The following is a 26,190-nucleotide window of genomic DNA, read 5'->3' as shown; positions in this document are numbered from 1 at the left end:
GGACCTGCCCAAGGCCACTCTGCTTTTCAGAAGCTGAGCCAGGTTCAGAGGTAAGGGTCCTATCCTGTCCAATGGGCCCCAGAAAGCTAACTTGCCTGGTCTTCCCACTTAGCCTGGAAGCAGGGGCTGCCAGGGAAAGCTTGCTGAACAGTAAATAAAGAAATAAGGCAGGGGGAAGAAGGCTCAGTAACCATAAATCTCTTTAGAATTTTAAAAGGAGCTGGGGAATATTGACACGAATTAAATCCAATAAAACATTCATTTAATTAAACTTTAAATGATCCAAATATTTGCTGTTTGGTTAATATTTGTGTAGCTGACAGGAGCGGAATTACGATGGTTCTGTGGGTACTCACGCATTCTAATTTTGCATGAGTTTTTCCTGCACAAAGTGTATGTCTTCATACATACAAATGATGGGGAACTCAACCGAGGAAGGTGCATCGCCCAGCTGCCCCAGCCATGCAGGCCAGAAGGGAGGGCAGCAGAAGGCTCCCACTGCCCTGACCCCACGATGTTTATCCTGTTTGTAATGGCCCTGTGTTCCAGGCTGTAGCAGACCTTTTATGAAAATTGTGACCTTGGGGGGTACCATGGAGGAGGGGATCCTACAGTTCCTGTTGGTACCCTATCCTGGATGAAAGCCCGTACTTGCAGGCCAGAACTCTAATCTGTCAGATGGCCTGTCTCTCATCCTCTACTCTGCACTGCCTCGTCCCTTTCAGATTCCCAAGCCCCTCCTATCTTGGAAGGCAGTGGTTCCTAGGCCTCACAGAAGCCTTGAGGATGCCTACTGTACTCACAAGAGTCTGCAGCAGCCCAAGCAGAGGGGAGGCGCTGTGTGCCAATTACCTAGGGATGTGATACAGGTAGCTGGGGAAATCACAGCAGAGAATTGGAGCCCCAGGGGAAGCCCTGTCTCCTGCAATCTCTGTTGATTGCTTAGCCTGTCTTTCTGGTCTTGATGGAAGTCAGATGCAGAGAATGTGACGATCCCTTTTGAACCTAGCCTCACTTCTTCTCCGGGGACACCGAGAAAGAGGCAACTGAACACTCCCTCCATTGGTAAGCCTGGTCCATGCTGATGATTCCACAGCCCATAGGCATAAATGTTCTGGGTATGAACAGAACTGCTCTATGCATCTTCATCCCAGCCGCCCTCCAGGCTGGCTTCCAGGGAAGCCGCATACATGGCCTCTCTCTGCTGCCTAGTTCCAACCAGCAGGACCTCCAGGCAACGCAAGTCAGTCCTGCCACCCACCCAAGATGAGCCTCCCACAGCCTGCCCCCACCACTAGCACCCCTTCAGGCTCTGGTCTGACTCACAGGATGTGGGGAGCAGACTGCTGGGGGGGGGGGCGTGCAGCATCTTTCAGACCCCCTCAGGATCCCTCCCTCTGCCTACCTGGGAGACTCCCTTCTTATTCCCATAGTCCCTAGGGCAAGAGGGGCATTCCACTCATCTTGCTTCCAGAGCACAGTGTTCATCCAGTGAGGAAGAGTTCCTTTCTCCAATTGAGAGCCCTGGATTCTGAGCCCTAAGGGCCAGGAGTTCCGTGGAAGCTAAACAAAATCTCTCTCTCTCTCTCTCTCTCTCTCTCTCTCTCTCTCTCTCTCTCTCTCTCTCTCGCTCTCTCGCTCTCTCGCTCTCTCTCTCTCTCTCTCTCTCTCTCTCTCTCTCTCTCTCCCTCCCTCCCTCCCTCCCTCCCTCCCTCTCTCCTTCTCTGTCCTCTGTCCCTCTCTCCTTCCCTCCCTTCCTCACCCCCTCCATCACACACACTCCTCCCATCACACCTTCCTTCCCTTCCCCTGAGTCTCTAAAGCCTGGTTCTTGGTCCTGCTACACAGTCTGCACCTCTTTCTCCCGCCCTGAGCAATAACAGTCCTGGCCCAGAGGTGGGAGGGCAGCAGGTGGACCGTGATTTAAGAGGGAACTTGAAATGCACGGCTATAATGTTTGTGAAATATTACACTGGCTGCGTCCACATCCATCACTCGGTGCTTATCTTTCCTCATGCTGGCTGGCTCCTTCGCTCGAGTCACATTTTTTTCCTCTGTGTGACTGCCCCTCCCCACCGGCCTCTTGGCTCTTGGGCTCCTTTATTTCCATTTTCTCCATTGTTCATCCATCCATCCAACAAGCACTAAGGAAGCACCTCAGTGTACAGCATGTTCATCGTCACAAGCCCAGGGCAGGGCCACTACATGGCAAGGAAGGGACTTGGCTGCTGCAGGTCTGACCTCAGGCACCTGCTTCCAACTCCCACCCTGCAAAGCTGCACCTGGGCCTCTCTTCTCTCCTGTTCCCCTCCCCCACACTGGGGCATGAGAGCATCCAGATGCACAGCCTGAGGTGGTGACACTCCAGCTCCCAGCTCCTAGCATCCCGCAGAGCTCCCAGATTGATGTTTTACTTCAGACTCTTTGGAGGACATACCTGTCAGGGCTACCTATGCCCCAATACAATGGCATCGTGAGCTAGCCTAGCACCTTAGACTACATACAGACACACTCTCCCCTGAGGCCAACCCCCGTCCCAGCCCCTGAGTGGACATAGAGGAAGAGCAGGGGGACACCAGTCCCATTCCCCTCCACTCAAGCCTGGTCCCATGTTTGCACTCAACAGCCTGGGTTTGATTAATTTTTCATAAATCGTGAGGATTTCAGAAAGCCTGGGGGTGGTGTGGAAGTATTTTAGATCCTTCTGTATTTGCCTAAAGAATGACCAGTCTCCGTGCCAGTTGGCAAGTGAAAATGGAAGGGCTCATAATTTGGCCAGCCTGAAGTGTATTTCCAAAGATAATTATAATAATAATGAAAGGCCACAGTGCACGGTCACAGAACAGAAATCCAAATCCAAGCTCAGTGAATCTTCAAGCAGAAACAGACCTTCAAAGGTCAGCCAGTTCCTGCTCCAGACCGCAGACAGTTCAACCTTTAAGCTACCCCAGATGGACGGCATACCTGTCGGCTCACCAGCAGACCTTGACCGCACTCAGCAAGTTCCAACTTCATTAAGCCAGAGCGCTCCAAGCAGCATGCCCCACAGCTGGCTCTGTGGTCTGTCTGCTAGGCGGACCTTATGGGGCCTGACAACTGGTGTTCTCAACTCCACTCACAAACCCATGGCCCAGATGTTTCTCCAGCACCTTAGTTGTTGCTTCTGACTGGTTCTGACTCACAGAGCCTTTCAGACGTTCAACATAATTGTAACCCATCAACCAGCAAAGGTGTCTACCTGTACATTTAGTTGGCATGTTAGAAACCACTTCTGGGGGTCCAAAGCTCCCCTTGGCCCTGCCCTTGAGTGACTCTGTGACTGTTCACCTGGAGTTGAGGTCTGGCCCCTGTGTCTGCTTCTGACTGCTCTCTCTCTCTGCCTTCTGCAGAAGTGATTCAGCTGAGCCTCGCCCCTGAGGACAAGGTCAGTGTGACCACAGTGACTGTGGGGCTGAGCACAGTGCTGACCTGCGCTATTCGTGGAGACCTGAGGCCACCGATCATCTGGAAGCGCAACGGGCTCACTCTGAGCTTCCTGGGCCTGGAAGACATCAACGTAAGTCACCGGCACTCATTCTGAGTGCAAGGGATGTCCTGGGAATGCCAATGTGCAGGACACCCTGTGGCAGCAGTGGCAGAGGGCTTCCATTTAACAGATCCACGCTCAGCCTGACAGCTTTAGAGGACCCAAGTCCTTGCATGTACAGAGGGCAAGATGGATGACAGTCATCAACCTGATAGTTATATCCAGTCAAAGGAGAGGGGTTACTGACCAGGAGGCACATGGGCAGGGCAGGTGGCACCTGGCCAGGGCCCTCTTTTAGCAAAGGCCTAAAACAGGCCCTAAGCCTGGGATCTGGAAAGAAGCAGGCTGTGTGAGCCCAGTCTCATCCCTCACAGGGATGAGCCACAAGCTGCCAGAGAGCGCAGCCAGGCTGAGAGAAAAGCTGGCCAGGAGCTACAAGGAGGAGAGCCCAGCCCTATAGCTGGGGAGAGTGTGGACAGTTGGGCTGTCCCTGCAGAAGGCAAACTGAGCAAGGTGGCTGGTCGGATGGAGGATAAATGACGGATGAGGAGGTAGAAGGGAGCCAAGTAAGGCCAGCAGAGGCTCACTTTAAGGACCAACCTTCTTTTGGGGGGTAAGGAGATGCAGATTCAAGGAATTTCCAGCCCCCTCCCCCCACAGATGGACACAGAGGTTATTCAGTCACAAGTGGCCCTGACTTAGCATGGAACCAATCACAGTGTCCAAAGGGCATTTACAAACTTCTATACACACAACCCATACACCCAACACCGCATATGCGTACACACACACACACACACACACACACACACACACACACACACACACTCCTCATCAGAGAGTAGGTGGGTGAATTCACACAGCCTGATGTGTGACCCACAGGGCATAATACTTCTGGACCCTGAAGAACCTGTCAGCTACTTCTATACCAGCTTTGTGGCACTGAGTAATTCCTTGGCCTGCTGATCCCTGATAAATTTATCTTTAAGAAAGCGACCTGGGCCGCCCCTCCCTTACACTGCACTGCAGGAAGACATGGACTAATTCAAATATAACAATTGGTCTAGCTTTGGCAAAGGGTAGAGGTGGCTGTCCAGACATTTCATGAGAGAAGTCAGCAATCCCCCCATGTTGGTGAGATAGAGGGGTAGCTATGGGTCTTGGGCTAAAATAATGGGAGTAGAGTTTTCAAGCAGAGGAGACTACGCTGGTCTCCTTGACTCCGGACAAACAGTAGGTCCACAATGGGATGCTTGCATCAGAGAAGACGACCCATGGGATGAATGGTCAGATCCTGGCCACCTATAAGTGGAAGGAGATGATCTAAGCCATGTGACCTCCAAGGAGACCAATCTGACTCCTCAGATGGGACACCATTGTTGCTACTGAGCCTGCCTCATGGTAGATTGAGCCTCCCATCCCCAGGGATGTGTAAGCACAAGCAGAGAAAATGGACAGCAATGCTGACAGTCTCCAGATGGCGGCTAAACCTGTGATCTGAAGCTGCTTCCAGGGCTGAGACTGATATAAGCAGTCCAACCCAAAGTATAGGCACCATTAGAGTTGAGATTCAAGACTCTAGGCCCCTTTGGGTGGAGCCTGCAGATCACAGGGAAAGCAGCTAGAAAAGGTGACCACTCTGCAGCATCTAACCTGGCAGATCTGGCTGAGGAATGTCCTCAACCCTCTTGTCACACCAGGCAGTATTGTTTCCCTAAGACTTCCCCCTTTGTGGGATGGACAGCCAGTATCCTCTCCCATCCATCTCAGAATGTCAGTGAAGCCTGCCCTGGGGGTGCCTGATAGACACTTCTTAAGTAGACTCCTTCATCCTCTAGACCTGAGATGGCTAGGCCTTGCTAGAGACCATAGCAAGAAAGTCCACTGTGTGTGTGTGTGTGTGTGTGTGTGTGTGTGTGTGTGTGTGTGTGTGTGTACATGTGTGTGTTGAGTATGAGCGTGTATATGTGTGCATGTGTGTGGGTTGGGTATGCCGGCTTGTGTATACAGAGCCTCTCATAATTGGCATCCATTTGCAAATGCCTTTGGCCGCTGTGATTGGCACCTCACTGGGCAGGGGCCACCGGTGACTGACTAACCTCCCCAGCATTATTTGGTGCTCCATTTAAACACATCGGAAATAAAAGCAGAGGCAAACTCTCCTCGGTGCACTTGCCATCGGTTAATTAAATTACTCAAACATGCCTCCAGCACCAACTCGATTGCATTTCTCCTTTTCAAATCAGGTTAGCAATTTGGATAATTGTGGGTGCAACCAGAGATTAATGGCCCCTTGTTACCTCTCTGGAAACACTTGCTCATGGTTGAGTCAGTAGCCTGCAAATAGGCAGGGTCAGGTCTTTGCTTCTCAGAAGCCCCAGATACAGGTGCAGGGCAGCATCTGCTCTACAGGGGTCCTTGCTGCATGCTAAAACACACATGCAATGCCCATGCTGCCTCCTCCACATCAGGGAGAGGGAGCACCACCTGCTAATGAAGAACATAGGCTGTGGGTTCAAAGAGGCCTAGGTTCAAGTCTCAGCTCTAACACTTTGTTGAGTAACCTTGGAAAGGGCCCTTGACCTTTATAAGTCTCAATTTTCCTCATCTATGAAATGGGCTAAATGAGAGAGGGCACCTGCCTTATAGATTTACAGTAAAGAAATGCATGTAACATTCTTGACATAGACTATTCTATGAATGCCATTATCATCATTATTATTATTATTATTGTTATTATTATTACTGAATGAAGAAAAAATAAAAAGGAAAGGACATGACTGCTCCTAGGTATGGTGGAGGAGAAAGTTTATTGTAGATAAAAGGAAGAGGATAGCCAGAGGCAGAGGCACCTGGGACAGTCCAGAGTGACCATGCCCCTGAGCTATGTGAGGAGGGGTTATGGGAGAGGGGACAGAGGGGACAGAGGGGATAGAGGGGATCCAGGTGCAGCAGCCAGGAGGCCCAAACAGGATGAGTAACCAAAATGATTGGATTATATAGGGAAGGGAAGCTGAGGGAAGGGATGCCTAGCCCCTGGACTGGAGAATTTTAGGGTAGAGGGAGGGGTACGCCAACCGGGAGGACCCTGTAACAAGTAGGGACTGAGGGATGCTGGGAGAACCTAGTGGCCAGTGTCCACTTTGATATGTTAAATAAGCACTTCAGCCATTTGTCCCAGGATTTGAAACTTAACATTCTACCCTCGTTAACATTAAGCTGACCATGTGTGGGAAACACCCAGCTCAGGGTAGGACACCCAGGGTGTAGGACACCCAGGGAGGTGCAGCAGCATCCTCCCTCCCTCCCAGGACATTAAGAAGGACACTTCTAGGAGTAAGTCGAGCCAAAGCGGGCACTAGCTGGGTCCCCAGAAGTCCCAGGGTATTTATGAAGCAAGAATTGGTCAGAGGCGAACAGCCCAGGAGGAGCAAAGATCTGAGGTTCTGGGGGGGTCTTCAGAGCCTCTTGGCTATCTCAGCACCCCTCACTCCGCCCCCACGAGCACTGGAATACAATCAACGCAGTTGCAATTAATGCCTGGTACCGAAACATGGCTTCCAACCAGGGAAACGGATCAGCCTTCCAAACCCCAGGCAGGGAGATTAGAAAACACAAAAAGGTGTGGGTCTCCTTTCTTTGTCATTTGTATGAGACATCTTGATTGGCAAGAAAATATTAATCACTTTTTCTCTACTCTCTTAATGAGACGCTTTCATGGGCAACAAAATATTAATTTGTCTTGTCTTATCTGTTAAGAATTCTGTTAATGAATTCAGTCACAGAGCTATTAGAGAATGCCATCCTAATGACACATGTAATTAAACTTTTCTGACTTGCAAACATCAAAGATGCCTTGCGCATCAGAATAATATTTGATCAGAAAGTCAATGTTCCCCTCTAGCCCGGAGGCAAGCGAGAAGCCGCCTGTGTTCTGCGGAGAGCGAACACTTCTGTCAGAAGCACAGAGCTTGCCAGTCATCATTTTTGCATTGATTTGCTTACTAAGTGCCACAGAAGCTCCACGCTGGGGTCCAGAGCAAAGATACTGTTCCCAGCACACAGAGAGAGGCAAGACTTCCACAAACACCTCTTGGAAGGGCTGCAGAAAGGAGCCTGCCCTCGCTGGGGCTTCCTGTGACCAGGACAAGCAAGAGAGAGCAGTCGAAAGGCCCCAGGAACAGACCCCAAAGGGCTTTGAATAGTAATGTCAACAGCCTTTGCTGTTTCCCCATAGACTCAGGGGAACTACTGAGTTTTGATCAAGAAGCAATGTGGTCAAAAGTGGCTGTTACACAGGACCAGAGACTCTCCTCACCTGAAGTTGAACATGTCTCCAAGAAGAGCCCCAGGGAACATGGGACCCAGAACAAAAGGGAGGTCCACAGCTGCTCCCAGCCTTGTCCCTCTCTAAGCTGGCCTAGAGCACAGTCAGAGTGGCCACGATGTCTCCTGACCAAAGTTCCCTCCATATGGCTATGGTGCCAGAAAGTCCAACCGGGACCCTTCAGAGCCTCCTGAGGATGCCCACACCAGTACTTCCCATGCATGTGACTTCACCTTCACCAGCTCGTAACAGCAGAAACCGGCCCCCCAAGAAGGTCCCCACTCCCAGAAGAGGCCGCTGTGCAGGGTGCTAGCAAGAGCACCCCTCGCAGAGGCTCCTGGGTCACAATGTGCCTCCTTCTGTCAGCCTGAAGAGAAATCGATGGTTTCCACTCCAACCCACGGTCCCTGGAGCCAAAAACGTGCAGCCTGTAATTGAGTTACTTCCTGGCCACCTATTGGCTTCTTTACTCAAGCACCCATCATTCTCAGTGTGTCTCAGATCCGACCCTGTGCTCACTTCAGCCCTCGGGGAACCACGGCCACAGTCACTGACCTAGAAACTGTCTTCTTTAGTCAGGCTGCCCCTAGGAGTGTGTTCACACCAGTGTTGTCTGATAGAGGAAGAAGATGAGACCTTGGTCCCCCAGCCCATGTCATGGTGCCCCACAGGACATCCCACTGTGGGCACCAGAAGTCAGCAGTCAGATCTCCCTGGCTCTGCTCTGTCCAGGTGACAAATGCTATGTGTGTAAGAGGCAAATATGTCACTCACAAAATGGCAGTAACAGGTGTCTCCCAGCAGCCAGAGCCCAGGTTCACCCTGGAGGGTTTGCTCTGCCCAGACACCACACTATCTTAGGAAGCAGAAAGATGTCTACCACTCTAGGTGTCCCATCAGAAAGGGGGCAGGTTAAGCTCTGAAGGCTCTCCCAACCCTGTGGTCACACGGGTCAGTGATGAAGAAGCCGCTTTGGACTCTGTGGGATTTTTGAGTCCTGCACAGAAGCCAGGAAAGCATTTTGCTTCCTTTGCCTGGACCACCAAGAAGAACCATGTATCACCCTTCCCTGGATAGCTTCTGCACACACGCATGCACGCAGACACACACACACACACACACACACACACACACACACACACACACACACACACACACACATCTCCCTGAGACTCAGAAACAGGCTTTGGGGTCTAAGCTGGGGCCCATGTCAAAAATAGACCTATCTGCTACTCCCAGCCCCACCCTGTGCATTCTGGGATAGAGTTTGAATGCTGTCTCACTTTCCATACCAACAAAACATGCAAACCCACTCTGAACCACAGTCCTCTGGTTCTCTAACCACTCCAGCTTCCCAGCAGCCATTCAAAGCAGAGTGAGGGACCTCTCCAAATACAGACTGTGCGTCATTGCCTCAACAGTACCACTTGTCCTCTACCACGTGACTCCTTCGCTCTCCAGTCATCCAAAGGATGATGGCACTTGCCTAAGGAGGGGACAGAAACAGGGGCGGGGCATCCCAGAAGCCACCGATGGTGGCAGATCAGCAGAATCACTGAGTGTTGGTGCTGTTTTTCCCTATGGGTTCGCAGCTGCTCCTGCTTTGTGGTAGCAGGTACTGGGCTCGTCTCTTCCCTGCAACTGCATCCCTTCCCACTACTGCATAAAGTGGGTGGGGCTAGAGCACTCAGAGGCATGGGGGAGCTTTCTGGGGGCCTGCAGCCAGCCTGCCACCCAGTGGCTCTCCAGGGTTCTTGATAACAGGACATAATACTTAGCGCCTGCAGCTGCCTCTGCCTACCTCCTGTACCCACAGCTGCATCCACTTGGATGTGGGGTCAGGTATGAGGTGCTGGCACTTTAGCCACTCCCCTCTGTCCCCACTGAGGACCTTCTCAGAGGGAAAAGGGGTGTGTGTGTGTGTATGTGTTACCAAGGAGCAAAACCAGGACCTTGTGCATGCTAAGCAAACAATGTACCACTGAGCCACATCCCCAATCTCTCTTATATTCTTCTTTTTAAAACAGGGGTGGGGGGAGACGGGGGTGGGGAGGACAGTAAGATGGCTGAGTGGGTAAAGGAAGGTGCTTGCCGCCAAGGATGGTGGATCACTGGTCCCTCATGATAGAAGAAGAGAGCCAAATCCTTAAGTTACCCTCTGAACTCCACACCTGCACATACATACATGCACGCACACGCACACGCACACGCATGCACACACACACACACACACACACACACACACACACACACGAGTAAATGTAATTAAAAAATTAAGGGGAAGGAGAAAAGGAGACACCAATGGCTCAGTGATAAAGGCACTTGCCACTCACCCCGACACACTCCACATCTGTGCTGTGGAGCACATGCCTGCGCACACACATGCACACACAATGCAAACAAATGGTTCTAAAAGATTTTAAAGACCTACCACACACTCAGTATATTTCAAATAACTTGAGTCACTCTTTATTTGGCTGTAGGTTTGAGGTTTCTGTGGGGGTTTTTTCCTTTGTTGTTGTTTTTTTTTTTTTAACGGAAGCTCACTATTTGGGGCTTTCAAATGTTGGCAGGCCAAGTACAGGGATAAAAGCAGTGCCACAAAGCCCCACTAGAAGAAAGTATCTGTGCTATTGTTTGAAGGGTCTGTTAAAAGGTTTCCTTTCCCCCATGGCTAAACGGTGTAAAACTGAGAACAAATATTTCTAATGAAGCATGTGCTTCTCTCTCCAAATGTTTCTTTGGAAGTGAGTCCTTTTTAAAGAAAAAAAGACCAAAAAGAAAATGATTTAGGAGCTCGTGACTCATTTAATTTTTATTGTCTTTGTATGAACTGGTCGTGAATCCATTGTGGAGTGATGAGAGGCGTTTGATTAGCATGGAGAGCTGTTTGCCACCCGGCAGACAGTAGCTGTCATTCTGCATTAAGATCATCTCATTAAACGCCTGGGTACATTTTGTTTTAAACTCTTGGAAAACACAGTACTTGAAGCTGAGGCCAGTTCTTTCCAGCTTGGGTTGAAGACCCTGGTGGTACCTAAACCTCCTGCCTTTTTAATCTTTGGGTGAATTCAAACTGATAGGTGTATTGTCTGGAGTGGTCCCGGGGGAGTGGGGGGAATGGGTCCGTGGATAGAGTCTTGTCATGTATGCACAAACCCTGGATTCCAGCCCCAGCACTGCATCACAGGGCATGGTGACACATGCCTGTAACCCCAGCATGTAGGTGGTAGAGGCAGGAAGATCAGAAGTTCAAAGTCTTCTGTTGCCTCCAAAGCAAGTCAGAAGCTTGCCTGTGCCACGTGGGACCCTGTATTAAAGAGAAAAGAAGAAAGGCACTCCGGGAATGGGTCCTAGGTCTGTGGTGTGCCAGCTTGTGGACTTGTGGGTCAACTGTCCCAAGTACCTCCTCTGGCGCTTACTTTCTGGGTAGCTTCCTCTAGCTCACCTCTTTCCCCCTTAGACCTGACTAGATCCTGAACGAGCCAGTGGACTCTCCTCATAGACTCACTACCCAGCCAGTGGAGGAGGCTGACCAGGGTCCCTCCTGGCCACTGCAGGTTAGAGCCTAGCCTTCCAAAGGATGCTCTTCAGAGCCCGCAGTCTCAGCCCCACACCAGAGCAGCTGCCCTGCCTTGCCCTCTGCCCCCACCCGGTGTGCCTTCGCCTGTTGTCCCTTTGTGCTGGCCTTGTCCACTGCCCATCATGCTGCAGCCCTCATCAAGACCCACAGTTCTTATATCCGACCACGTCCAGACAGGAAGTTCTTAGGGGGAGCCAATGTGCAGTTTGGAGAGGGTTGGTTGGTTTGTCTTGAAACAGGCTGTCCTGTAGCTCAGGCTAGCCTTGATCCCCTAGTATAGCTAAGGTTGCCCTCCTGCCCCCTTCCACCTGCTGACTGCTGGGATTACTGGCATGCCCCACAACACTCAGTTTATGCAATGGAAGCAATCAAATCCAGGGCTCCGTGCATGCTAGACAAGCACTCCACCAACTAGCCAGACCCTCTCCCTGCCATTTTGAGTTCGGAGAGAAATTATTAAACGTTTCCCCAAAGGGCATACTGGTTTATACCCCTTCCAACAATGCGTGGGGGGTTTAAGCACCAGGTCAGTGGTAATTTCCTGATAAAAAATCTCTTGGTCCCTACAAGGAAATGTAATCAAAATTCATCTTGAAATGTTCTAAGGACAGTAGTTGGGACAGGTTGGAACCAGGGGTTATTACTCCATGAAGCCTCCTCAGTCCGGGGACTTGTGACCCAAGAGTCACTTGGAGGATGAACAGCAGCCTCCCAGATGAAAACAATTGGTCACAGTGGGCCTGGAACTTCATTTGATGCTGTCACACACAGCCTGCTGCCCAAGTCCCTTCACATCCCCTGCACATACTGGCAATTATCCATGGACCCAAAGCCCCATTCAGGAACTCAGGCACCTGGTCATAGGGCCCAACAGCTGCCACTTATACCTCATGACACTCCAGGCAGATGAGCGCTGTCTGCTCTCTGAGAATAAGCAAGCTCAATGCTCAGAGCTACATCTCTGATGTGAGCCTCCAGTGGTGGGGCCCGGGTCCATGTGTGCACCCAGATGCCCACATATGCCTCCTCAGTATGGCATCCCAGAACCCAGGCAACTAGGCCAGAACCTCTTGTGTGAGTTTTGTACCAACAATGAAGTTAAAGTAGTACAGACACATACACACACACACTTCTAAAACCAGTCATAATCCTAGGGCTCCCAAACTGGTCTCGGGGTCAGTGATTTGCTGGGAGGACTCACAGAACCCACTGGAGACTGTTGACCTCACAGGTGACAGTTTCCAACAGGGGAAATGCAGGAGAAAATCAGGAGACATCAGCAGAATCCAGGGAGTCCCAAGCAAAGTGCCTCCTGGGGCCCGTCCCAGCGAAGCCACAGATGTGTCCTTTTCCATCATCAGCATATGGCGGTCACATTGAGTGTGCCAGTCCTTGATGTCCAGAGATCTTTCTGGAGCCTCCTCACAAGCTGCCCTGTGGATGACCTTTAGCCTGCAACCCCTGAGGTGGCAGGACAGATCCCACATGGCCTGAAGATCCCACATAAACAAAGGCTCCAATGAAACAGAACATTCTGGGGGCTTAGGTGCCACCTTCCTGCAAAGCTAGCAGTGTCTTTGAGTGACAATATATTTTGATGCCTTCCTTTCAGGCCATAAGGAACAGCATCCAAAGTGACATGCCTCCATCCAGGTAGCCATCGTACCTGAGTTCATTATGTGACCCACGGGTGATGACACGGTAGTGGATGAATGTGGGATACCTCCTTTGAGGCTCACAGTCATGACGGGAGAGACTGACCCCCACAAGCCAATAGTCACCCAAGTCATCCAGTGACCACGCATGCCCCCGAGGTCTTGATGAAGCTGGGAGATTTCTTTACAGTGCCTTCTCATGTGCCTCTGACCCCCTCTCCTGGCCTTGAACTTGAAGTGGGCAAGACAGCCCCCAGCCTGGGATGTCTACACCTGCATGGCTGCTCTCTTCAGGCTTCAGTGGCCACCAAGAATGTTACTGCAATATTCTTAACACAAAAAGATCTTGAGCAAGAGGACAGGCTTGACAGGTCCCTGCAGAATGCCACATCTGTTCTTGAAGGAGCTTGGAAGAATAAGGCAGGCAGCACAGGGCCCCCAACATGAGTGGTCAGCTATAGAGAACTGGCGGGTTGGATGGGTGGGTGTGTGCACACACACACACTTTCTCATATTCAATACATGTGTTTGTGTGGATGCTGTATATTTACCAGTGCATGCATGGGGACCCCATTTGGTCTGGATACTAAACATGTGCTTCAAATGTCTCCGAGTATTGGCTACTAGATGTATAGGCTGTTAGATGTCACTCAGCGTAGGGACCACACTGTCTGACTGCGTAGGCAAGATACCAGGATGAGTGACAGTTTATGGACTAGAGTCAAGCCAGAGACCCCTGTTTACACCCTCTTACTCAAAGAGAGCCAGGGGTGTCCCTGGGTTGGTTTGTCTGTTTTATTTTATGTGTTCCTGTTTTGCCTGCATGTATATACATGCACCATGTATATTCATGCACCATGTGCATGCAGGAGGCCAGAAGAGAGTGTCAGGTCCCCTGGAACTGGAGTTACAGACAGCTGGGAGCTGCCATGTGGGTGCTGGGACTTGAACCGGGATCCCCTGGAAGAGCAGCCAGTGCTCTTAACCACTGAGCCATCTCTCTAGCCCCCTAGTAATGTTTCTTGAAAAAGCAAAGTTGGAAAGTTCTGGATAAATGTCTCCAAACTGAGCTTCAGCTTGTAACTTTGACAGTATGGTTGAGCTGAACTTTAGTGTTACCCTGGAGTCCTTCTGTTTAACGCTGAGTCACCAAATATTCAGCCTTGGTGGCTCATTGTGACATTACTTATTCCTGACTCTCATTTGTCACTGTGGAGGCATCCCTCACCTCCTCTCTGCTTAACTACTGTTTAATACTGAAGTCTCATCTAATTACTTTCTTTAATAAGGGCAAATACTTAGAAAATCGCTTTTTAATAGACAAACATCGTGTCTTTAAGTAAAATTGTCTCCTTCCCAAAAAATGGATGTGCACCCATACAAAGAATAGCCTAATCTGGCATCTGTTTATATCTGGAAGGAACTTTGATTTTGCTAATACATTTCTATGTATCAGAGGGAAAAAGCTATCCATAAAAAAACAATTACAGAGATGCAATCAAGCATTGATAGCAGTATTCAGACACATCTCAGGAAGCATTCAGAGGAGGAAGGATTGCAGGCTTAGTTTTATGTAGCTTCTTATAAATCAATTTTTTAAAGTAATTCTCTCACATCCAATGAGGTAATTTGATTTCTGCAGCGAGTATTCATATCCAGAAAACAATATGCATTTCGTTCTGTAATTATATGATGTCTATTGTTTTAGCCTAGAGAGATTATTTTATTTATTACAGAGGCGGGCTCTCCCTGAGCTAACACCACAGGCGGTGATGTGCTCTGTACTTAAGAGAAGAGCTGTGAAGTGTCTGGCTGGCTCCTTGTCCCCAGGGGCTGGTGCAGCTCTTCCCAGGACTCACTCCCTGGGGGCATGCTCCGCTCACAGGGAACAAGGACTTACACTTGAGAGACAAGAGAAGCAGGCAGAGGCTAGGAGACTCTTTCAGGGGTGTATAGTCAAGAGTTTGGAGCTGGGCACAAGGACATTTCTATCTGCTGCTGCCCTGAGCTAAACCTTCAGTCCATCCCAGGTGCCCTGACCTGAAGGATGCAAAAGAACAGACTCCCTCGGAGGGCTACAGGATAGGGAAGAAACAGACAGGAAGTGGGAACAGGATGAGACCAGACCTGGGTAGGTGGCTCAGTCAGTAAAGTGCCTAAGATTGATGAGGACCTATGTTCAACCCCCAGAACCCATGGCGGGGGAGCTGAGTGTGGCGGTGCACTTTGTAATCCCAGCGCTGGGGAGGCAGAGACAGGAGGATCCCTGGGATTCCCTGGCCAGCTAGCACATCCACATCAGCAATGAAGAGACCCTCTCTTTAAAAACATCAAAGTGGTGGCACCAGTGTTAACCTCTTGCCCGACATGCACTTGCACACATGTGCACACGCACCTGCACACACACACACACACACACACGCACATATACACGAATACTTGGGACCAACTCTTTGCCATTCTTCCAGCCACTTTGTGGTGACCACTCCCATGGTTTTACCTTGCATGGCTAATCAATACTTGATCAGATATGAAGGCAGGAGGTGGACACCCAGATTTTCATACCAAAGAATCAGAGCAGGACTCTACCCCAGCAGAACGCCTCACTCAGTGGCTTACTACCCACCCAATAAATACCACTGAAGATGAAGGGCTGGACTCTGCTCTAGGGAAACAGCAGTGACCACAGAGTCCAAGCATCCCCTCCCCTCATGGAGCTCAAGTCTAGTGTGTTTCACCGGTGGTGCCTTGGGGTGGAGGTCAGATGAGATGTGAGCACCCTTGGAGAAGACAGAGATAGACTGCAGCCTCCAGGGAGGGGGACAGCAAGTGACAAGGTCTCGTAAGCAGTGGGAAGCCAGGCTGGGCACGCTGGGACGGGGCAGAGTGGAAGGAGATCGCTGAGGCTGGGGACAGCGCTGCCACCATCATCCAGGGCTGGGTGAGGATGTGCGCCATCTGGCGTTTGCCTGAGGAAGCTGTTCGGTGGGACGCTGTGTGCGTGAGCAGGCTGCATGGGGACAAAGGTAGGGAGTCCCTGTTCCCCAGATGAGACCTTGGTGGCTGGATACAGGATGTCATGATAGAGATGGTAAAAGAAATCAGATAGTTTCAAACAGATTCTACCAACTCACCCCACGGGACTGGGTGTCTGCTTTATGTTTGGTTTGTTGGTTTGTTTTTTTTCCAGAGGATAAAACAAGGTGATGTAAATCTGGAGATGTTCAAGTCCTTTGTATAAAATGACACAGCATTTGCACACCCTCCCCTAAACCATCTCTACATAATGTATATGGGGTAACATGATAGAGATGCTACGTAAATAGTTACTTTGCTCTACTCTCAGGGATGTTGACAAGAAGAAAGTCTGCACAGGCGCCTTTTGTTTTTTCTGACGATCTTCTCCTCTGGTTTGTTGAATCTCTAGACACAGAACACTGGCCGTCAGGAGGAGCTAGCCACATATTAGATTCTGACACAAGTAACCTCTTGAACTCTGTGTGCCAATGCTAATGGGGTACCACTCTCAGGTGACCCCTGGGAGTTTAACTTTGAACAGCCACCTCACCTGTGCTGTGACCCAGGCGACTAGCAACCCTGACAAGGTGGGGACAAGAGGAAGGAGCCACGGGAGCCTGAGGTTACCCTCAAGGACTCTAACAGGGTTAGGATGTGAAGAGTCAAGAAAAATTGAAATGACCGTGCACTAGACTCCCAGCAAGCAGCTCTGGTTCTGCACTTTGGGTTGCAGTCTGCCTGGATCTCCAGAGCATTGGTTTTCCCTCCCTACTCCCTTCCCCGTAAGGACGAGCTACATGTCCCCCAGTACACACACACACACACACACACACACACACACACACACACACACACACACAGGGCTGCTCCGGCTTCCCAGCCATCTTTCAGAGGCCTGCCATCCCACCACTGGACTCCAAGCAAAACCTATTTTTCTCAACACAGGAAACAGCTTAGACAGAATGTCATCCCAGCATTGACCAGCCATTAATTTCTCATCAGCAACTCAGGTGTGAGCCCTTACGGCTCTATTATGACACAGGCTAAGTCAGCTATGTGCTGTGTGCTTTTATTACTGAGGCTTCCACAGAAGGGCAGGGATGGGCTTTTTTAAGCAAAGTGATGTTTCACAGTCTGGTGCAGGGTTCCAGATTTCTTTAAGATGAGCGCATGGCGGGCTGTTTTTTTACTAATACTGAAAGCAGGAGCCATGCTCACTATCAACCTTCCTGCCACAGCTTCGTGCCTTTCTCTCATCCTTCATTGGGCTAATTTAGCCCAAAAGCATCTCTCCACCCACCCACCTTTGAAATATGAGCTCATGTAGCCCAGACTGGCCTTGAATGCACTACCTAGCTGAGGGTGACCTTGAACTCTTGATCCTCCCAACTCCACCTCTTACATGCTGGGATTACGGGTGTGCATGTGTGCTCTAGGCATCAAACTCAGGCTCTGTGCATACTAGGCCAGCACTCTACCAACTGAGCCACATCCCCAGCCCCCAACAACATCTTTAAAGGGACTCATGTGGTTGTGATCAGGCCCTGGGGGTGTGAGCAAGGGAGAGTGCCATCGCTGCAGGGGCAGGAACAGGGCACTAAGGAGTGGCCCCCGAAGCTGCTCAGACATCCTGTGCATGGTAGCTGGTGGCCTTAAGTCCTGCCACCACAGTGCCTCTGCAGACAAAGGAAGCTTGGAGAAGACAGAAGAAAGAGCTCGGTGTTACTCTCAAGAAAAACAGTGCCCCGAGTGTGCGCCGTGCATCCCATCCCAGAAAACATCTTTATGTGCATTCCTTTTTCTTGGGTATTGTTTCGGCTTGGTTTAGTTTGGTTTATTTGGTTTGGTTGTTTGGTTTGGTCTGGTTTGTCTGGTTTGATTTGGTTTGGTTTGGTCTGAGTCTGTGCTCCTTAGTTTTGGCCAACTTGACACAAACTAGAGTCACCTGAGAAGAGAGACCCTCAGCTGAGGAATTGGCTCCATATGATGGACCTGTAGGCAAGTCTGTGGGGCCTTTTCTTGATTAGCGATTGATGTAGGAAAGGCCAGACCACGGCAGGTGGTGGTACTCTTGGGAAGATGGCTGAGTAAGCCATGGACTCTGCTTCTGTTCCTGTCTCGAGCTCCTGCCCTGGGTTCCCCTGATGATGGATTATAGCCTGTGAGCTGTAATAAGCCCTTTCCTCCCCGAGTTGGTTTTGGTAAGTGTTTTATAGCGGCAAAAGAGAGTAAACTAGGGCAGTTTCTCATATAGCCCAGGTTAGCCTCGAGCTCACAAGAATTCCTCATCCTCCTGCCTCTACCTCCCAAGTGCTGGGATTTGCAGGCATGTACCCCTACACTTGGCTTCCCTTGCGTTCTTTTGCTGGGTCCCCAATGTCCGCATTAGGCAGCCAGGGCACATGTTTTATCCACAGCTTATAGGTGGGGACTACAGGGCTTTTGGTCAATGGCAGAGCTGCAGCCGATTCTGGGTCTCCTGAGTATCTATGCCAGGTGTCCCCGCGTCTCCAACATACAACCCTGGGCAGCCATTTTTCTTACCCATAAGCTGAGGCCTTCAAGGTCTCAATAGTGCCAAGCCCCACATCCTTGGAGATGTCTGGTAGCTAAAGCCAGGCCTACTGAGGGATTTCCACAGACAACTAAGAAATCTTGAGCCCTAACTTGTCGGCCAGAGGTGTCTGGAAGGGCCCGGCTTCATAAACAGCTCTGTAAGAAAGAATACAGCTGACCAGAGAGTTGCTGATGCCCTGTGTTCGTTGGACCCCTTCCCTGTGTCCTGACCCAGGAAGAGCCATCCTAAAAGGCTGCGAGGACCACTAAGCCGAGCCGCACTGGGTCACTTCCTGTGGAAACCCTGGGAATGGGCCCTTCTGTTTCTCTCTCATGTCCCTGCCTTGTTTTGGTTTGTCCCATATTCCCACCAGTTCTGTCCCTCTTACCTTGGGTGACTCTGATCCCATAACCTGCCTATACTCCCTTGGGGATCTAGATGGAATTCGAACCATGGTTAAGCAAGCTCGAGTCCATGGACGCCGTCAAACACAGCCACACTCATTCACACACATATCATCCTGCCTATTGTCTTGCTGTCATGGCAGAGCCAAGGAGTTGACAAAAACTGGAGGACTCTGGAGGCTGAAATATTTACCATCTAGCCCTTTAAGAAAGTTTGTCCGTCTTTGCTCTCAACAAGGCCCTCCCTCGGGAATCAAGCCTTCCACCAGGTGAGCAAGATTCCTGTGAAACAAGCCAGCATTCCCAGGAGCTACAGGGAATTTGATTGCAGAGTAGGAAAGGTCACGGCCACGTGAAGGAGGCGGCACCAGGGAGGGAGACGTTTTTCCTGGAAAACTCACTCACCAGCTGTCCAGTCCACTCAACAGACGTGAGTCTCATCATCATCCTTTTGCCCACAGGACTTCGGAGAGGATGAGTCCCTGTATATCACCAAGGTGACCACAATCCACATGGGCAACTACACCTGCCACGCACTGGGCCACGAGCAGCTGTTCCAGACCCACGTCCTGCAGGTGAATGGTTAGTAAATGGCTCCGTGCATGTTGTCCCCTCAAAGCACCCTCCATGCTGCTGCTCCGAGCAAGCCTCATTCTCGCTTGCATTTTGTCTTGTGAAAGACATAAATAGCCCATCCGCTGTAATAAAGGGAAATGGACTAGAAAGTGCTGGGTCTGGCTTACCCAAGGCTACCTCAGGTGAAAGGGATCCAAATGCCAGGGGAGGGAGCTTGGGGATGAGTCAGGCAGGCATGTCACCTGGGCTGCTGAGGCCCCAGTGGCCACTGGGAAGTACGGGGCAGGTGTGGCCCAGAAGCAACCTAATACCTTGATCTCCGGATCTAGCAATTACAGAACCTGTGTCCAAGTCACCACTGCTCTTCCAGGTGACGTGACACCACATTGTTGGGCATCTAGCAGGCACTGTTTCTCTCAGCAGCCCTTCCCCCACAGGGCTCCGTGAGCCTCCTCTCTGCCGGTGAGGATGGACACGTTAGGAGGGGTTGTTTTCACTGGCTCAGGTCCAGACCTTACCGGCCATAATAGGCCAGGAAGAACCCCCTCCTGACCGCCCTCCTCCCTCACCTAGCAGTTTTCCAAGCCAGAGTCTGAGTACATTTGTAGCCAGCCCTGGATGAGCACTGTGCAGGGACTCTCAAGTGGCTATGCTGTCACCCACTTTATGGGTGGCTCTTAAGGAAAAACACTTACTGTCTGGGGCCATTTTGGAGTTAGCCTACCTCTATATCATACTGCTTGCCATCTCAGCCAGGCCCCACCCACCATCAAAACAAGCTCCAGTCTCCCTGAAGTCCTATCCTGGACCATCATGTCAGGGGGATTAGCATCATCCCACCAAGCCCAGCTGTCTCTGATCAGGCCTGGTGCAGGCACTCAGGTATCCGGGAACAGTGAGGCAATTCAGCTCCCAGATCCTCTGTGACAGCTGGTGATTGGGACTTCTCCCAGGAGAAAGTGAGCAAGATGTCAAGAATGATGACATCATGAGATTCACCTTCACTGACCTCGAGGAGCCAGGGTGAGTGGCTAGCCATTTAGGGATGACTGGGCATCTTTAGCTGGCCCTGTGTTTACCTTGACAGAGTGTCCATGGGATTTTTATATTTGTGCATGTCCACGTAGTATCTTATTAGAATTTCCCTCAAGCTGGGATGTACCTTTGAAGTCTGGAGTTCTAGCTGGCAATTTAGTTCAGTTGGTAGAGTGTTCACCTAGCATGTACAAAACCCTGGTTTGGTCCCCAGCACCCCACAAACTGAGAGGGTAGCATTCAGGAGGTAGAGGTAGGAGAATCAGAAAGATGTTGAAGGGCATCCTTGACTATATAATGAGTTTAGGGCCAGCCTGGGCTACATGAGACTCTGCCCATTTAAAAAAAAAATATGTATCTGGGTTTCACCAATCGTAACCCAAGTGTTCCTAATTAGTTATACCCCAACAGGAACCTAGAGATTTAGGAGTCATTCGGGGACTAGACTTCTGTGCAGCAGGCAGGTAGTAGGGGACATTCCTAGCAGGGATTGGTCCAGGTAGAACATGTGCTCTTCAGAGAATGTCACCATTTGACTCTGGAAAGTAATGACCAGAGGCTGATGGTGCTTTGAATATTTAGTTGCAAAAGAGCCCTACTTTATGTTGTAACCCCTCAGATCCTCAGGCAGGCTGCAGAAGTACAATTATCTGGTATCCTAAAGCCTTCTATCCAGCCTCACTTGATAAGAGCCCAAGGAACAGGACTGGGGAGTTGAGTCAGTAGTTAAGAGTGCTCCCTGATCTTCCAGAGGATGTAAGTTCAATTCTCAGCATTCATATCCGGTGGCTCACAACCATCTATAGCTACAGAGGATCTAGTGCCCTCTTCTGGCCTCCACAGCTACCTACACTCACATTCACATACCCACACACAGAGGTACACTTGCATAAATAGAAATAAATCTTAAAACTTAAAGAGCCTAGGGCACAAGGAGAGAGCTAGGGCTTCTGTACGCTTTATCTCCTCTAAGACAAACATGAAGAGGGCGAGACTCCGGCACAACAGCTTGAAAACCTCCTAGATGTCTCCACCACTGGAGGAGGCTCTAAAGCCTCCAGTTCCTTCATATATGATGTAGCGGACCCCTGTGCTGAGACCTTCTGCCCCTGGGGACCTGGAAGGCTAAGTCTGGGCTCATGGTATGGATGGATTTAAGAGCGAGGTCCCAGTACCATGGGCATTTCTAGGCTTAGACTGTTTCCAAAGATGGGAAATGGACTGCTTACCAGTATCTTAACTACTTCTCTCATTGCTATGACAAACTGCCTGATGAAAAGCGACTCAAGGGATGAAGGTCCTGTCTGGGCTCACGGTTTGAGGATGCGTCTCCATCACGGAGGAAAAAGCAAGGCAGTGGGAATGTGAGGTGGCCGATCACAGTCAAAAAGCAGAAAGAGAGGTGAATGGTGGTGCTCAGCTTACCTTCTCCTTTGTACTCAGTCTAGGACCCCAAATCACAGGGTGATTCTAGGCATAGTTAGGGTGGGTCTTCCCACCTCGGGTTTTCTCTCTGATAACATCTGTATGAGTGTGCCAAGGTGTGTCTCACAGTCCAGCTAACAATGAAGATGAGCTACTACACCTGGCCCGGAAAGCCTTCTGAAGGAGAGGTTCATAGATCCATGCCCTAATTGTTGAGAGACTCAAGACTTCCCTACCAGCCAAAGGAAGGGCTGTTGATAGTGTGGGGAGAGTACACTGGGAGGCAGATCCCTTGTTTCCTACTTTATTGTGTGGCCTGCTGGACGGCTGGCCTGGTCCCATAGAGTTCTATATATAGCTCCTAGCACTCATGAAGGCAGTTGGTGTGGCACTCAACACCCTCATGGGATCACCTCTAAAGTAGATCCTACGATTGTCTCCCAAGGATACAACGTAATGGTCTGCTGACCCCAGAAAAAGGCAGGAAGTTTTCAAAGTACTACAGGAGTTAAAGTTCTGTCAGACTTAGAAGGAACCAAGGTGTATCTACGTGGAAAGACATGAAAAATAGGGCATTCTGTAAGCCATAATTACAGTAGTGACATTTACTGAATACCTACTGTGTGCCATCCCTATCTTTACAGACAAGGTCACTGGGACTCTGAGAACTGGGGTGACTTACCCTTACATCACACATACATATAATCAATAGCTACAAACAGTCCTTGACAACACCCAGGGCCAATGCTTATCCTTCTGGGATGCCATGAAGCTTCCCTTAGAGAATCTGGATGTGGGGTAGAGTAGGCAGTTGTCAGGTCTTTGTTGTGGTTCTCTGGACTGCACACTTGGGGAAACAGAGGACGGGACCCCTGCATCCTCTGGAGCCCTGCATCCTCTGGAGCCCTGCATCCTCTGTCCCCCTGCATCCTCTGTCCCCCTGCATCCTCCGGAGCCCTGCATCCTCTGGAGCCCTGCATCCTCTGTCCCCACACCTAGTGCACAGCTCAGAGCAGGTCGGAACCAGCCACTGAAAGAGACTCTAAGGAAAAAGCAGTGAGTGGAAGACTATTGGCCTCAGCAAGATGGAAGTTGGTAGAACACAAGGCTGGGTGCCAGCCAGTTCCCCAGGAGACTCAGTGAGTCCTTACACTCAGTGACTCCTGATGGTGCAGGCTTCCAGGAAGGAGGACTGGGTCACTGTAGGAATCTTCCAGAAGGAGGGAATAAAGATTTTTGTGGGCTATGGCTTGGTGCCGAAGGAGGGAGCTCTTGTGCAGGAGACTAGGAGGCCAGGAAGGCCCTGCTGGTTCTCAGAGGGCTTTCTGACTCGCTAAAGAGTCTCAGGAGGCAGGAGGGGAACATGGGTAATGATGCTGACCTATTCTTTTTTACCATCCACCTCACTTGAGGTATGAAAGATGGCCCTGAGCAGCTTGGGTAGAGTTTGGTTCAGCTGCCTAGCTGTGCTGGTGGAGGTCTGGTTTGGTCCCTTCCTGGCCTGGCAGGAAGATGTTTGGGAAATACATGAGATGCAGGAGGGGCAGACTTGGGGGAAGCTATGGTGTATCTTAAGCCATAGTTAGACATAGTTGGTAGACACTGATGATCAAAGCTAGTGGCCCCTTGCAGGGCCTCCAGCACATTATACAGATGAGAAAATGAAGACCCAGAAAAAAATGACCATTCAAAATATAGGTTGCTTCTCTCTAGAACCATCCTGCTCTCCAGTTTGGTAGCAGAGTTGGGATCCCATACACAGACTGGGCTACCACCATCTTCTGGGATCCCCCCACTTCTGTGGCTGCCTGACCTAGCCGCTTAAAGGAGCCCTTCCAGGAAGCTATACTATCTCGCACGAATTATTAGTATAACTTGCCCATAGCCCAGGCTTCCAGAGATGAGGCCCAAATACTGACATGATTTATAACTTCCTGCAAAGTCCCTGCATTGCTTTCATGGGCAGGAGCGAGAACTTGAGACATCCATGATTAATCCATTAAATTAAAAATACCTTCGACCTCCCCACAGTTCAGACAAGTAGTGATTCATCCCCAAAACACAATCATCATCTTCAAATCTGCTTATTACCCCAGCTTAGTGCTTTTGTGACTTTTTACGTAAGAACATGTTTATGCCGCCTAAACCTTGGCAGTGAGAGATGACTCCCAAAGAAAATGGGCCTTTGTGTTGTGGATACAAATGGGGTGTGGGCGGGTGTGTGGGTATGTGGAGGCCAGAGGTCAACTTCAGGATCAGTCTTGAGGAGCCATCCACCTTATTATTTTTGAGAGAGTCTCACACTGGCCTGGAACTCGCCAAGTAGGCTTGGCTGGCTGGCCAGAGAACCCCAAGGGCTGCCTACCTTTCTCTTCCTCCTGGCTTACTGGGATTGCAAGCACAGACATCACAGCCAGCCTTTTCGTATGGGTTCTACGGATGGAACTCGGCTTCATGTTGACAAGGCAAGAACTCTGCCAACTGAGCTGTCTCCCACCCCCTCGGGTGATCATAGGAATTTTTTGCAAATTTAAAAGAAAATGTGTTTGTCTAGGATCGCTTAGTTTCGTATTCTTTTTAATGTGCAAAAGATGAGGGGTTAGGTGTTGGGAGACGCATGGCCTGGGACACAAGAAAAACAGTTGTGTCCTTACCATGCTACTGAGAGCGGGCATCTTTGTTTTGCTCTGACGGGGACCCATTGGATTCTTCACAGTCCACGGTTCTCCTCAGGTTCTCTCTGTCCTGGTAGACTCTACAGAGCTGGCACTGGATATGGCCAAAGTGTGCTGGGTGGGTGTAGATCAGGTGCTCACTCAGAGCCTGGGCCTCACCCATTAGAGAACGGTTTGGTCTTATAGGCAGGCACTGAGTTGCCCACCCAACTGAACTGTGATTTTTTTTTTTTAATTCCTCATGCTAGTTTTATCCTCAGCAAATGGTCAGTTTTAAGCAAGACTGCTTCCTTGGCAAAGCTGCTTGGTGCCAGGCTTTACCTCTTGTGTTGCAGCCCAGGATAGAACAAGAGCTGAGGAGACCAAGGAACCTCTGGTCCTGCCCCTACCCAGGTGCCCAGGATGGCCCACAGGGTCCATCTTCCCCCGTCCCGCACTGCTGATGACCTAACTGTGCACTGACCTTCTGCTCTACACCAGCTACTCTGGGAAAATGCTGAGGGGACCTGACCACTGGCTCATGGAGGATCATGGCAGTTTACTGTTCCCATGAGCCAAATTCCTGAATGCAACTTACAGCCGTATGCCCTGCTTGTGTGTCCATACACCCCAGAGCACTGTAGTCCAGACAGCCATTCTCTGACCTTCATCTCTGCCGGCCGCCTCAGTTTCCCTAACAGGGTTACCCTCTTGACTTCCTGCCATGGACTTGTTCCATTTGCTGAGAAATGGTCTTCTCCCCAACCCCTTACTTACTATACATCCCCCACCAATGCATGCAACAAATCAGCATGCTTTGGCATGCCACATCCACGTGGGGGCGTGGTAGTAGGCAAACGTGCTAAGGAAAAAATTTCTAAAACACAGAAGGAGTGAGGAGAATCGGAGGAAACGTATGTGATTTACATAGGATGGTAGGAGAAAGAGATGGAGAGGGTAGTGTTGATGAGTGGTGGTGGGGAGGTCAAAGGTGACTCCCAGTTTTCTGACAAGGGGAGTCTGCCCTTTACTGAAATGAGAAAGTTTGTTTTAAGGGCAAGGGTCTGAGCTGAAGGATGCATTTCAGATGTGTCAGGAGACAGGCAGTCGAGTCTGTGGACGGGTTAGGCTAGCGGAGGGTGGAGACCTGCACGAACTCCAACATCCACAGCCGGGGCTGTGAGGGAAAACCAGCTGAGCAGGTAAGAGGGAGGAAACCAGTGGGAACTAGGAAGGATGCCTAGGGCCAGGTGGAGACAGCAACTCACACAAAAAAAATCACTCAGCTGTGTGGTGCAGTGCAGTGCAGGCAGGCCGGGGCAGTGATGAGAGATGCTGGGTCAGGACAGGTATATGGAAATCACCATGACCCGGAAAGAGCAGTTCCCATGGGGTGACAGGTTCATGTGGCTGGAACTGGCTGAGGGATG

The 26,190-nt window shown here is 50.4% G+C and overlaps 1 protein-coding gene across 3 annotated transcripts in view; it reads left to right on the top strand.

Annotated features, from left to right (window-relative positions):
* The window catches only part of Fstl4 (follistatin like 4), a 411,520-nt gene that overhangs the window by 353,006 nt on the left and 32,324 nt on the right, over positions 1 to 26,190 (top strand). For all 3 annotated transcript variants that reach the window (XM_052757865.1, XM_052757866.1, XM_052757863.1), the window contains exons 7-8: positions 3,390 to 3,556; positions 19,532 to 19,652. In XM_052757865.1, the coding sequence (XP_052613825.1) occupies positions 3,390 to 3,556; positions 19,532 to 19,652 (288 nt within the window). The remainder of the gene's footprint in view (positions 1 to 3,389; positions 3,557 to 19,531; positions 19,653 to 26,190) is intronic.

The sequence above is a fragment of the Peromyscus californicus genome, unplaced genomic scaffold, assembly GCF_007827085.1.
Source record: "Peromyscus californicus insignis strain IS unplaced genomic scaffold, ASM782708v3 Scaffold_3__1_contigs__length_106647218, whole genome shotgun sequence".
NCBI lineage: Eukaryota > Metazoa > Chordata > Mammalia > Rodentia > Cricetidae > Peromyscus > Peromyscus californicus.
The sequence above is the reverse complement of the archived record's forward strand: the minus strand, read 5'-3'. Positions and strand labels throughout refer to the sequence as shown.